This window comes from Convolutriloba macropyga, unplaced genomic scaffold (genome assembly GCF_964194025.1).
Source record: "Convolutriloba macropyga unplaced genomic scaffold, txConMacr16.3 SCAFFOLD_1188, whole genome shotgun sequence".
NCBI lineage: Eukaryota > Metazoa > Xenacoelomorpha > Acoela > Convolutidae > Convolutriloba > Convolutriloba macropyga.
Genome location: NW_027453303.1, coordinates 8178 through 22707, shown reverse-complemented (window position 1 = coordinate 22707; position 14530 = coordinate 8178). Strand labels below are relative to the sequence as shown.

Below are 14530 nucleotides of genomic sequence, written 5' to 3'. Positions count from 1 at the left end.
GGCGTTCGGCTTTTGTGCCAAATTTGGCTAAGTCTGAGTTTTGGATGGTTTCATCTCTTTTTCCTGGTTCCTTTAATACTGATGTGAATGTATCTGTTTTTACCACCGAAGAACCGGGCGCCAACACTTCGTCTACCCCGTCTAGGCTTCTCTTAGAATGTTTCATGCGTGGTCTCTTTTTGGCGAGTTTTACTTCTAATGAAGCTTCTGTTCGTGGCACTGATTGTCCGACGTCTGGGTGGGGGATCACTCTGGATTCTCTGTTCGGGTCACCATTTTTTCGTTTTGTTGCATCCTTGCTTAGCTGTCTCTGTTCAACTCAAGTTCTGTGTCACTCCTTCCCTCGTTGTCCCAGTTTTCGTCAGAAATGAGTTCCTCCCATCTGACAGTCTCCAAATCTAAATATTTATTTAAAATATTTTTGTATGTCAGATTTTTGGGTCCGGTTTAGTCGTTATTTTACTTAATGGAGTATTCGCCTTTCTACCAAAATGTGCTTCAAATGGTGATATGTTAAAAGTCTTTTGACGGCATTTTCGTAGCTGGTAAATTATTGAATTTATTGATGCTTTCATATTGAATTGATTTCGCGCCGCCGTTCTAGTGCAAACTAGTCGATTCTTGATTGTTTGTATTAGCCTCTCAACTAAGCCAATCGCTCTGTGATCGTGTATTGGAGCTTCAATTAACTGTATATTATTTTGACTACAAAATGTTTTAATTTGTTGTCCCGTTTGGCATCGAGCTTGATCCAACCTAATTGTACGGGGTATACCGTGTAGCAAAACATACTCTTGTAGAAATTTCAAAATATTATCTGCATTAGCTCTATCAAATACTTCTGCTGTTGGAAATTTTGAAAATCGATCTATAGATGCAAGAAATTAAATCTCTTGATTTTTTCATTATAAATTGGTCCTCCAAAATCAATTTGAATTTCTTCATTTGGAACTTTGCATAACTTTAATGGTGCCCATTTATTGGCAGGTATAATAGATTTTAATTTTTTACCAATCTTGACACAGGAGTTGCATTTTGAAGTCATTGTAATTATGTCTTTGTGCGTATATGGCCACCACGCATGCGTGGCCATATCTGTCATCCCCTATGTTCCAGGATGAGTTTCATGAATGGCTTCGACGTTTGCATCTTTGATTGCATGGGGAAGGGCTATCCTGTCGTCGATGCAGACACATCCATACCTGACATGTAGATCTTTCCAGAATGACTGTAAGTATGGTGATATCTGCTTGCATCGGTCCTCATTTTTGGTTAAGATGCAATCCCGTATCTCTCTTAGAATCGCATCTTTTGTTGTAAGACTAGCCATTAATGTGCTGGAAAAGATCTTTGAGAGAGCGAAGTTGAATGAGTCCAAATAGGGGTCATCTACTGAAGGTGATGTTATTGTTGTTGTATCAGTATTAGGGGTGATTGGCGTTGCGGGTACTACTTGAGCTGTTAACGATCCTGCTTCGTCTGCGAATCTTACTCTAGAGGGCGTCGATTGTTTTACTTGCATCAAAGTTTCTTCATCTGAATTCGAGTGTGACATCATGTGGATTGTTTTGATTTTGTTTGCAACTCGTTGAAAATTGTTTAATTTAGGTAGCAACTGATCGGTGGAACGATTTAAGGCAAAAAGCGAGTGAGGAATGTTAGCTGTCTCGATTTTGATATTGGAATTTGAGTTATTTGGTGTTAATTCGTTAATTGAGTTATCAATATTCGTTAGAGGAATTTTTAGAGGAATTTGGATTATTTGAAGCTCGTTTTGTTAGCGGATTTCGCGCTGCGAAATCGACGTAAATTTCTGCATTTAATAAGAAGCGTTTCGCGCTGCGTTTAATTACATCCAATTTTGCTACTATGAATTGCTTGTCATATGCAGATATATTAACGGCTTTTTGTTGCGGGTTGCAAGAGATATAATCTACTAATCCCATTTTTGAGCCAGGGAGATGATCAATTAAAAAATCAAATGGTAGTAACCGATCTACCCAACGTGTCAATCTACTATTGTAAGACTTGTTAGCTCCGTTCTCTCTCATGATTGGTAGAAGAGCCCTATGATCAGTTATTACGGTAAATGGTTTGCCGCATAAATAATATTTAAAATGTTCCACGGACCAGACAACTCCCAAAAGTTCGAGCTCATTTATACTGTATCTGTCCTCAACAGAATTCAGGAATCGTGACGCGAATGCCACTGTACGCCAGCTATTAGGTGTTCGTTGTTCTAATGCACATACCAAACCCTTACGTGAAGCGTCGCATTTTATTCGTGTTTCTAATTCCGGGTTAAAAGGTTTTTTTTTCGGTTGCTCTGCAATCTTTTCTTTAATCAATGAGAACTGTTTTTCATGTTCTTCAATCCAGATTAATTTTGTATTTTTCTTAAAGAAAGGTCAAAGTGGGTAGCATAGTTGTGACAAATTTGGAATGAATTTTCCTAAGTGATGTACTGAACCCATGAGGGATCGGAGTTTTTTAAGATCGGTAGGTGCTGATAATTTTCCGATTGCATCCGTTTTATTTGACAATGGTGTTATACCTGATTGTGTAATATTATGTCCGAGCCATTCAATTTTTTTTGCAAAGTGACATTTTACAAGATTTATTCAGAGATTTTCTTGATCTAATTTTATCAGACATTTCCGTACTAAATCGAGATGTTTTTCTATTCCACCTCTGCTCACTATCAATATATCGTCCAAAAAACAGAAAGTATTATCTAGACCTGCAAGAGTGCAATCAATTGCTTTTTGAAATTCAGCTGGCATATCCGTAAGACCGTAGAATCCAGTTTTAAAGCGGTATGTGACGGTCATATCTCCGCTTACATCTTTAAAGTTACAATGGCGCGCCGTATCACTATGTAATTTTGGTTGGCTGTATGCATACTGCAAATCAAGAGTCGTAAAATCAGCAGTCTTTTGTGGCGCCGCTGACAATGTTTGAGAAATCGTTTGAAAAAACGGGTCTATATTCGGCATTTGGTACTTGTTTTTGTGAATGGCTTTATTTAGGATTTTGGAATCTAGTGCTATTTTGATTGAGTGATCCTTTTTTACTGGAATGACTATTGGAGAGATAAAAAATTGATCAAAACAATTGGTTAGTTTTTCTATATGTCCTTCGTTTAGTAATTTTTCAAGTTCAATTTTCACTTTCGGTTGAAGATGTATTGGCATTTTTCTTCCTTTTTGATGTGTAACTCGATAATTTTTGTGAAATTTTGAATTAACCGTGTGATTTTTAGATTTTCCAACTCAGGAGATCAAATCTGGGAATTCCTTTGCCAACGATCTTTTTATTGCACAAGGTTGATCTATGTAATTGACTTCTGTGTTCGGGCAAGGTTTCTTCGATATTATTATGCCTAATTGATCAAAAAGGTCTCGTCCGAGAATTGGTCGGAAACCAACATCTACGACCGTCATTTTTGCTTTCTGAATTTTCCAATCATTGCATCGAACTGGCGTTTTTAAAATGCTTAGAGTTTTGACAATATCATTAGAAAAAACTTTAATTCTAATGGTTTTTTCTCCGACCATTGTGATTGCGTACAGTTTTTTATTATTTCTCTAGCAAGCGACATATTGATAATAGTGCAACCACAGCCGGAATCGAGAAGCAAATCACAATCGGTATTCCCGATCGTTATCGTTATATTTTTCAGTGAACTAACATTTTCTACTGTCGCAACGTAATTGTCGTCTGAGGAATCATAATCAGAATTAATTTGTTCGTTATAACTTATGTTATTGTCGTTTTGACTTTCCTGACCTGAATTTTGATTTGTAGTTTCAGAAGTTTCTACATTGTTAATACGATTGTTTTGTTGTGTATTTCGTGCATTATTATTTTTTCTCCGACATACCTTAGCGAACTGGTTGAGCAAACCACAGTGATTGCATTTCTTACCCATAGCAGGGCACACATGGTGGTGCGTTGTTGTCCGAGCTTGACCACAACCTCTACATTGTCCAACTTATGCACGGTTAACTGCTACTCTGCCTGACTGATTTCCACGTGCACCCGCGCCGCCAAATCGATTGAATGATTGTATTACATTCACCGTATTGTCAGTTGAGCCGTTATTTGATGATATTCTTTGCTGATTCTGACGGCCATTTTCATATTGACTGCAAAACTAAGTGCTCTTTCGGGGTCAACTGTGTCGCGGAGAAGTTCGCGTTGAAAATCATAATCCAACATTTTTGTGATGAAAATGTCCCTGATGATCACCTCCTCACGATTTTCAAAATCGCAATTTTCCGCCAATTTTTTCAAAATGCTGTAGAATTGTTCTACCCTTTCACCCTTTTTCTGCTTCCGTAAGAAGAATACACACCGATCGAATGTGATATTTCTTGGGCGGATAAAAGCTATCTCCATCATATCCCAAAGTTTGAGGGTAGCCAGGTCATAAATATTGTCATGAGAAAATTTTTGTGTTAGTAGGCGTCTTCCCTCCGTACCAATGCTTAGGTACAGAAGAAACACAAATTTTTGATCGCAAAGATTCCATGGTCGTTCCCCGCATAGTATTCCCGCTTCTGTTATCTTTTGACAATTTAAGTCCCATTGCAACTTCAATGACTGTTTCGTATCTGACGGTCTCTCTCCGTTTCATTTGTTGCATCTTTAATTGGCATCTCGTACTTTGGTTCAGCTGGCAATCGTAGCATCGTTGGTTTCCGTTGCAGTAGCGTGTACATTGTGATATTCTCACGTGCGAGGATCGCAAGCTGTACTTGGATCCGCCATTTCTCCCATCTGATTGGTGGGTCCGACGTTGGGCGTTCCCAAAATGGCTCTATCGACAATGGTGTTTTTCTAGATTCTCGAGCTGACTGCGCCATGTCGTACAGATAAGCAACTTGTAGTTTGAGTTGATTCGCGGTTCCAATTTATTCAATTTTACTATTCCAATTTGTTGGTTTATTCGCGGAGTGAATCGACACTTGTTTTTGCTGCTTGTTGATATAATATTCTGAATGCAGAATAAGTGTAGAATTGGCAGAGCGAAAGTTCGTTCTTTTAATGGATTGGTATTTCACTTAGCAAAATAACCTTAAATTTTATCTTGTCTAAATTAAGACTTTGGCGGAGCGAAATTTAGTTTAAGAGAGAGGCAACTAAATTGAATTAAGAAAATGAGCAGAATGAAACAAATTAAAATAACTAAAACTGATCAACAATTTGATCACGACACTACAATTCTAATTGCGGCAACTTAAGATCACAAGACGACATGAACATCATGAACAGACAAAGTTATCAGACAAAGGTTGTAAACAAATTTAAAATTGTGAAAACTCAAGATTTGATCTTCAAACAAGAACTAAAATGATGATTAAAATTAAATGGTAAATGAAAGTAAACTAAATTTAATTTAACTAAAATAACCTGATTTGTTGTACCAAATCAATAGCCCCAGAATGAACGAGATGTACTACTGTACCACACAGCTAATCAGATTTTTAAATAATTATTGCTGGAGTCTTTGATGTTCATCTTGTGGTAATGTAGTACATTTCATTCTGGGGCTAATGATTTGGCATAGCAAATCAAGTTATATTAGTTAAATTTAATTTAGTTCACTTTCCTTCGCCATTTAATTTATTCATATTTTTAGTTCTTGTTTGAAGATCAAATCTTGAGTTTTCACGTTTTAACAATTTGTTTATATCCTGTACCTGATAACTTTATCTGTTCATATTGTTCTTGTCGTCTTGTGATCTTGAGTTGCCGCAATTGGAATTCAATTGTCGTGATCAAGTTGTTGATCAATTTTAGTTATTTTAATTTTATTTCATTCTGCTCATTTTCTTAATTCAAATTAGTTGTCTCTCTCTTAAACTAGATTTTGCTCAGCCAAAGCATTAAAGTGTATCACATAACTTTGAGTCCTATTTCGCTAGGCGAAATACCAGTCTAATAATAAAACTAATCTCCGCTCCGCCAAATCTATGCATATTCTGTATTCAGAATATTGAATCGTTCAGCTAAAAATAATTAATAGCAAGTTCGCCACGCGAATTAACCAATTAATTTGGAATAGTAAATTGAATAATTCGGCACCGCGAATCAACCCAGATTACAGATTGTGAATCTGTATGACATGGCGGAGCCAGCTCGTGAATCTAGAAAGACACAATTGTTGATAGAGCCATTTTGGGAACGCCCAACGTCGGACCCAACAATCAGATGCGAGAAATGGCGGAATCAAGTGAAGCTTGCGATTCTCGCGTGCGAGAATATCACAATGGACACGCTACTGCAACCGAAACCAACGATGCTACGGTTGCCAGCTGAACCAAATTACGAGATGCCAATTGAAGATGCAACAAATGAAACGGAGAAAGACCGTCACATACGAAACAGCCAATTGAAGTTGCAATGGGACTTAAAATGTCAAAAGATAACAGAAGCGGGAGTACTATGCGGGGAACGACCATGGCATCTTTGCGATCAAAAATGTGTGTCTCCCTTTTGTACCTAAGCATTGGTACGGAGGGAACACGCTTACTAACACAAAAATTTCCTCATGACAATATTTATGACCTGACTACCCTCAAACTTTGGGAGATGATGGAGATAGCTTTCAACCGCCCAAGAAATATCACATTCGATCGGTGTGTATTCTTCTCACGGAAGCAGAAAAAGGGTGAAAGGGTAGAACAATTCTACAGCATTTTGAAAGAATTGGCGGAAAATTGCGATTTTGAAAATCGTGAGGAGGTGATCATCAGGGACATTTTCATCACAAATATGATGGATTATGATTTTCAACGCGAACTTCTCCGCGACACATTTGACCCCGAAAAAGCACTTAATATTGCAGTCAATATGGAAATGGCCATCAGAATCAGCAAAGAATATCATCAAATAACGGCGCAACTGACAATACGGTGAATGTAATACAATCATTCAATCGATTTGGCGGCGCGGGTGCACGTGGAAATCAGTCAGGCAGAGTAGCAGTTAACCGTGCATCAGTTGGTCAAGGTAGAGGTTGTGGTCAAGCTCGGACAACAACGCTCCACCATGTTTGCCCTGCTATGGGTAAGAAATGCAATCATTGTTGTTTGCTTAACCATTTCGCCAAGGTATGTCGGAAAAAAACTTAATAATGCACGAAATTCACGTCAAAATAATCGTATAAATAATGTAGAAACTGTCAAAACTACAGATCAAAATACAAGTTAGGAAAATCAAAACGTCAATTATATTAATTATAATGAACAATTTTTTTCTGACTATGATTCCCCGGACGACAATTACGTTGCGACAGTAGAAAACGTTAGATCGCCGCCTATAGCCTTGCAAAATATGACGATAACGATCGGCAACACAGATTGTCACTTGATCTTCGATTCCGGTAGCGGTTGTACGATCATCAATATGTCGCTCGCAAGAGAAATAATGTATAACTGTGCACAATCACAATGGTCAGAGAAAAAACTACTAGAACTAAAGTCTTTTTCTATTGATATGGCCGAAACTCTATGCTTTTTAAAAACGCCAGTTCGGTGTAATGATTGGAAATTTCAGAAAACAAAAATCACGGTCGTAGCTGATGGTTTTCGACCAATTCTCGGACGAGAGCTCTTCGATAAATTAGGCATAACAATAACATAAAAACCTTGCCCGAATACGAAAGTCAATAATATAGAACCACCTTGTGCAGTTAAAAAATTCGTTCGCAAAGGAACTTCCAGAATTAATCTCCCGAACAGGAAAATCTAAACATGACACGGTCAACTCAAAATTCCACAAAAATTATCGAGTTGCACATCAAAAAGGCAGAAAAGTGCCAATTCATCTCCAACCAAAAAAAGTGAAAATCGAACTTGAAAAATTGCTAAACGAAGGACATATTGAAAAACTAATTAATTGCTCTGATCAGTTTTATATCTCTCCAATAGTCCTTACGATTACGGTCAAAAAAGATCAATCAATCAAAACAGCATTAGATTCCAAAATCCTGAATAAAGCTATTAACAAAAACAAGTATCAAATGCCGAATATAGACCCGCTAATTCAAACGATTTCTCAAGCACTGTCAACCGCGCCACAAAAGACTGCTTATTTTACGACTCTTGATTTGCAGTACATATACAGCCAACTCAATTTACACAGTGATACGGACCGCCATTGTAACTTCAACCTCGTAAGCGGAGATATGACCGGCACATATCGTTTTAAAACTGGATTTTACGGCCTTACGGATATGCCAGCTGAATTTCAAAAAGCGATTGATTGCACTCTTGCAGGTCTAGATAATACTTTCTGTTTTTTGGACGATATATTGATAGTGAGCAGAGGTGGCATAGAAAAACATCTCGATTTAGTACAAAAATGTCTGATAAAGTTAGATCAAGAAAATCTCCGAATAAATCTTGCTAAATGTCATTTCGCAAAAGAGAAAATCGAATGGCTCGGACATAATATTACACAAACAGGTATAACACCCTTGTCAAATAAAACAGATGCAATCGGAAAATTATCAGCATCTTCCAATCTCAAAAAACTCAGATCCTTTGTGGGTTCAGTTCATCACTTAGGAAAATTCATTCCAAACTTGTCGCAATTATGTTACCCACTTCGACCTCTGCTTAAGAAAATACAAAATTTATTTGGACGGATGAACATGAAAAACAGTTTACATTAATTAAAAAGAAGATTGCAGAGACAACCGAAAATAAGCATCTTAACCCGGACTTAGAAACACGTATAAAATGCGACGCTTCACGGAAAAGTTTGGGGTGTGCATTAGAACAACGAACCCCAAATTGTTGGCATACTCTGGCATTCACATCGCGATTTTTGAATTCTGTGGAGGACAGATATAGCATTAATGAGCTCGAACTGTTGGGTGTTGTCTGGTCCGTTGAACATTTTAAATATTATTTATACGGCAAACCTTTTGCCGTAATAACTGACCATAGGGCTCTTCTTTCAATCATGAGAGAAAATAGAGCTAACAAATCCTACAATAGTCGATTGACACGTTGGGTAGATCGACTACTGCCATTTGATTTTACAATTGATCATCTCCCTGGCTCAAAAATGTGATTAGTAAATTATATCTCTCGCAACCCGCAACAATAAGCTGTTAATATATCTGCATATGACGAGCACTTTATAGTAGCAAAATTGGATGTGATTAAACGCAGCGCGAAACAATTCTTATTTAATGCGATAAATTACGTCGATTTCGCAGCGCGAAATCCGCTTACAAAACAAGCCTCAAATACTCCAAATTCCACTAACAATTTATGCAGTGAATTCGCACCGCGAAATCCAGAATATTCTTCAATTACGAACAGTGATAACTCGATTAACAAGTCAACACCAAATAACTCAAATTCTAATATCCCAATCGAGACAGCTAACCTTCGTCACTCGCTTTTTGCCTTAAATCGCCCTACTGATCAGTTGCTATCCAAATTGAACAATTTTCAACGAATATCCAATAAATTTACGGTAGGCGACCTCTACTTGGATACGTTTGACTTCGCCCTTTCTTTTCTAGCACGCTAATGGCCAGCCTCACCATCAAAGATGCAATATTAAAGGAGATACGAGACTGCATCTTAACTGAAAATGAAGATCGCTGCAAACAATTATCGCCGTACATACACTCATTCCTGTCTGCATCGACGACGGGACAGCTCTCCTTCATGCAATCAAAGATGCCTACGTCGAAGCCATACATGCCACTCACCTTGGAACATGGGGGATGACAGATATGGCAACCCACGCATGGTGGCCGTATATGCACAGGGACATAGTCACAAAGAGGGCAAAGTGCAATCTCTGTGTAAAAATTTGTAAAAATTTAAAGTCTATTATTCCTGCTAATAAATGGGCACCATTAAAGTTATGCAAAGTTCCAAATGAAAAAATTCAAATTGATTTTGGAGGACCCATTTATAATGAAAAAAATCAAGAGATTTACTTTCCAGCGTGTGTTGATCGATTTTAAAATTTTCCAACAGCAGAAGTATTTGATAGAGCTAATGCCGATAATATTTTGAAATTCCTTCAAGAGTATGTTTTGCTACACGAAATACCCCGTTCAATTAGATTAGATCAAGCTCGATGCCCAACGGGACAACAAACTAAAGCATTTTGTAGTCAAAATAATATACAGTTAATTGAAGCGCCAATACACGATCACAGAGCAATTGGCTGAGTTGAGAGGCTAATACAAACAATCAAGAATCGCCTATGTTGTATTAAAACGGCGGCGCGAAATCAATTTAATGTGAAAGCATCGATAAATTCATTTATTCACCAGCTACGATAATGCCGTCAGAAGACTATTAATGTATCACCATTTGAAGCTTATTTCGGTGGAAAGGCTAATACTCCATTAAGTAATATATCGACGAAACCTGACCCAAGCAGTAAAAATAAGTAGAAAAACCTGACATATAAAAATATTTTAAATAAATATTTAGATTTGAAGACAGTCAGATGGGAGTATCTAATTTCCGAAGAAAACTGGGACAACGAGGAAAGGAGTAACACAGAACTTGAATTGAACAGAGATAGATTAAGCAAGGACGCAGGAAAACGGAAAAATGAGGACCCAAACAAAGAATCCAGAGTGATCCCTCATCCAGAAGTTGGACTGTCGGTGCCACGAACTGAAGCCTCCCCGGAAATTAAGCTCGCCAAAAAAAGACCACGAACGATACGCTCCAAGAAAAACCTGGACGGGCTATATGACGTGTTAGCGCCCGGTTCTTCGATGGTGAAGACAGATAAATTTACATCAGTGATAAAGGAGACTGGAAAAAGAGATGCGACCATTCGTATTTCAGATTTGCCTAAATTTGGCATAAAGGCCGAACGCCAAACTGAATTACAGTTGTATGCGAATCGACGACCAAAAACACCAACGGGAAAGATAACTGAAGATCTTATTAGTAATCGTGCAAAAGAGTCCAGAAAGAAATTAGAAGGAGGCAAACGAATGAAACACCGGAAAATAGCAGACGATATCAGTGCGGTCTCCTCGATACATTCAAATGTAACTCGAGCTCTTCGAGTACGAATGCCCACAAAACCAAAACGAACAGTGACAACAGCGCCACCAAAGCCAACAGCAGAAGTAACAAGTGATTTCGCGGTGCCAATGGAGATGCCGGCGTCATCCATTGTAATCGCGGAGCCCCCTAGTAGACCGAAACGGAAAGCTGCTACCAAGGCTTCATCGGCACTGAAACCGTTAAAAAGACAACGTTCAACGCCTTCAGTAACTGAGTCAGACGAAACAATTGCGTCTGTGCAAATTTGTTCACCCATAGCTTCAAGTTCCAGTGCAACCTCGCGAAACAAAAGGAGACAGATTATTAGGCAAACACAGATCCAAAACAGGTCAATCATTTCAACTCTAAAGACGGCCGCAGCTCAGAGTCAGCACAACGAATCGGATTTTATAGTCGGCCCATGCTCCCCTGCACAGTCTTACCCCACACAGTATTATATTTCGCCTAACTACGAAAACCAGAGGCATCAACGACGGTCGGCGAGGCGGAGAGATTTTATGAGAGTGACAGTGATTAAAAGTTGCGGAACGTTAAACTACTTTGACTAAAGCTTTCTGAATTAAAAACATTATAGTAGTAATTATAGTAACTAGTACATATGTTGTTAATTTTATGATAAATAACTTCGTCATTTATTTTGTCAAGGGGGAAATGTGGTACAGTAGTACATTTCATTCTGGGGCTGATGATTTGGTATAGCAAATCAAGTTATGTTAGTTAAATTTAATTTAGTTCACTTTCATTTACCATTTATATTTAATCATCATTTTAGTTCTTGTTTGAAGATCAAATCTCGAGTTTTCACAATTTTAAAATTGTTTACATCCTGTGTCTGATAAATTTGTCTGTTCATGTTGTTCATGTCATCTTGTGATCTTGAGTTGACGCAATTGGAATTCAATTGTCGTGATCAAATTGTTGATCAATTTTAGTTATTTTAATTTTGTTTCATTCTGCTCATTTTCTTAATTCAAATTAGTTGTCTCTCTCTTAAACTAGATTTTGCTCCACCAAAGCATTAAAGTGTATCAGATAATATTGAGTCCTATTTCGCTAAGCGAAATACCAGTCTAATAATAAAACTAAATTCCGCTCCGCCAAATCTATGCATATTCTGTATTCAGAATATTGAATCGTTCAGCTCCAATTTTAATAGTAAATTCGCCCCGCGAATTAACCAATTAATTTAGAATAGTAAGTTGAATAATTCGGCACCGCGAATCAAACCAGATTACAGATTGTGAATCTGTATGACACATCGAAAGTTAAAATTTTTGTTAGTTTCCATCGTGCATTTTAAAAAATGGAATGAACGTTAAATTTTTTTCTGGAAAATATCTCACTTTTGAATTCCGTGGAACAATATTCAAAATTGATAAAGAAATTTGATTCTCTTTGCGTAGTTTGCACTTTCAAAAACTTAATTTTTCCGAAAAAAAAACATTTGTAGGCTTTAGTTTTTTCATCAATGAATGACAAATTCTTACTGTATTTTACTGCATAAAGTTTTATTTCATTTCATATGCTTTAGAGGAAGAGCTCAATTGTTCACTCCAATCAAAACACATTAAACTTTATGTATCTCTCTGTCTGAATCTTTATGTATCTCCCTTGCGGTCTGAATATTAAAAAAATGAAAATATCACTTGATTTTAAGCACAGAGCTCAACTATTGAAATTATTGATCCGACCCAACTAAATGCATGAAAGAAAAGTTGAAAAAGCAAAAACTGCATCACATCTTTGATCCACTTGCAAGGGTCTAGTCATTTTTGTGCAGCTTGCAAAGGTCTATTTCAAAACGGCCATCAGAAAACGTGTCAACAGAATTTTGTTCCAGGCAGTGTATGATACGGCTTTATGTCTCAATTTCATTGTCGAAGTCGGTTTTGGTTCCGGTGGTCTGGCTCCAATCACTGGAGCTATCCGACCACTTTACAGATTCGCATTTCCTGCAATGGAGGGGGTGGCACCTCGAATTTTTCCACATCAGCGGTTGGAAAGCGAGCTGACTTTTTCATGGTTCAAACACAACATAATGTGCAAAAGTCAGCCTTGGATTTGCGCTGAACATCCGATTAGTCATCCGATTGAAGAACTTGAGGAAGAGCATGAACAGGAGGACATAGGGAACTGTTTCCTTCAATTCCCTGATGCCGAACTTTTAACCCCAAAATGAGATGCAGCATTTACTCCCAAAAATATGATTCCAAAAATAGGGACAAGTCCGCCCCAAAATAATTTGTAAATCCTTTGGGGGGGGGGGGGTAATGTGGGAGATGGGGGGGGGGGGGTAGTTTTGGTTGGGTTATTTGATGGGTGGAGGTTGACGGGGGCAATTCGATGTAAGAGTTTAAGAGTTAACATCCCTGTGGACAAAAATCCTAATGAGCTTATATGCACAAAATGAAGCATATTTTACGCAAGGTTTATTTATACTCTATGCCTAACCATTCTTTTTAGTAATACAAAGACTACGAACTTTGATGACAACCAGGAAATAGTACAAATCCTATATGACCTTGTACATCTACTACGAAAAATGTATAATGGGAGACGCGGTCTCTTATTAGCTAATAAAATACTTTCAGAGAAATTAATACTCAAACGGGGTCGGGGTGCTTGATATAATTATAAGAGCTGCTAAATCATTAAATATGATATATTCTCTCGTATAGAAAGGAAACAATTCCCATAGTTGAAGAGCTCGGCCAAGATCAAAGTGAAGCTGCGCGTGGGAGTCACGAAAAGCGCCCAATTTTTGAACGCACACATGAAAGTTTTGAAGGTCAACAATCCCGCGAAGCAGGAGAAAGCAGCGCCGGATACCACAGAACATATGATGGGCCACAAAGTTCTCATTATCAGAGTTCTTCCAGTTCATCTAGTTCTAGTCAAAGTTTTGTGTCACCTCAAAGTGGGGGACCAAGCTATAATTTTGAATTTAGTCCAGGAAATGAAGACATTCAAAGCCGCGGAGAAGGTGGAACCTTTGATAGTCCTCTTTTTCTCAATCTTTCAAGAATACAAAACCCACAAACTTCTGAGTATCCTGGATTTCCAGAAGTGCAACAAGTTTATAGCCGCAGTGAGGATAATCGAAGCCCGGAAACTCGCTCAGGCTCGGGCATCCTTAGCGATGAATCTGAGATCTCGTCTGAGCGCTATATTTTTGAAGCCCTTCCCACTCCAGAAGATCGTGAATCAAGAGATTTTCTTGATGGAGGAAACTCCCATTCCTCAAATTACAATCGAGATCCTGAGGTTGATCCTGATAACGATAGATCAGAATCATTTGAAGACCATAGCGGGCAAAGAGATCTTGGAGATAGATTTTTCACCCCCCGCCAGCTCGAGCCTCGATTTTTTGAAGATAGCATTCCATATACTTCAGATGGACGAAGTTCCGGAGAACGTCGCAGACATGATCACCTTGAAGTTTCTGAAGGTCGCCAGAG

The 14530-nt window shown here is 38.1% G+C and overlaps 1 protein-coding gene across 1 annotated transcript in view; it reads left to right on the top strand.

Moving 5' to 3' along the window:
• The window catches only part of LOC142358195 (uncharacterized), a 49277-nt gene extending 36026 nt beyond the window's left edge, over positions 1 to 13251 (top strand). The window contains exon 5 of the mRNA XM_075409650.1: positions 12913 to 13251. Within this exon, the coding sequence (XP_075265765.1) occupies positions 12913 to 13251 (339 nt within the window). The remainder of the gene's footprint in view (positions 1 to 12912) is intronic.
• The last annotated feature ends 1279 nt before the right edge of the window (positions 13252 to 14530 follow it).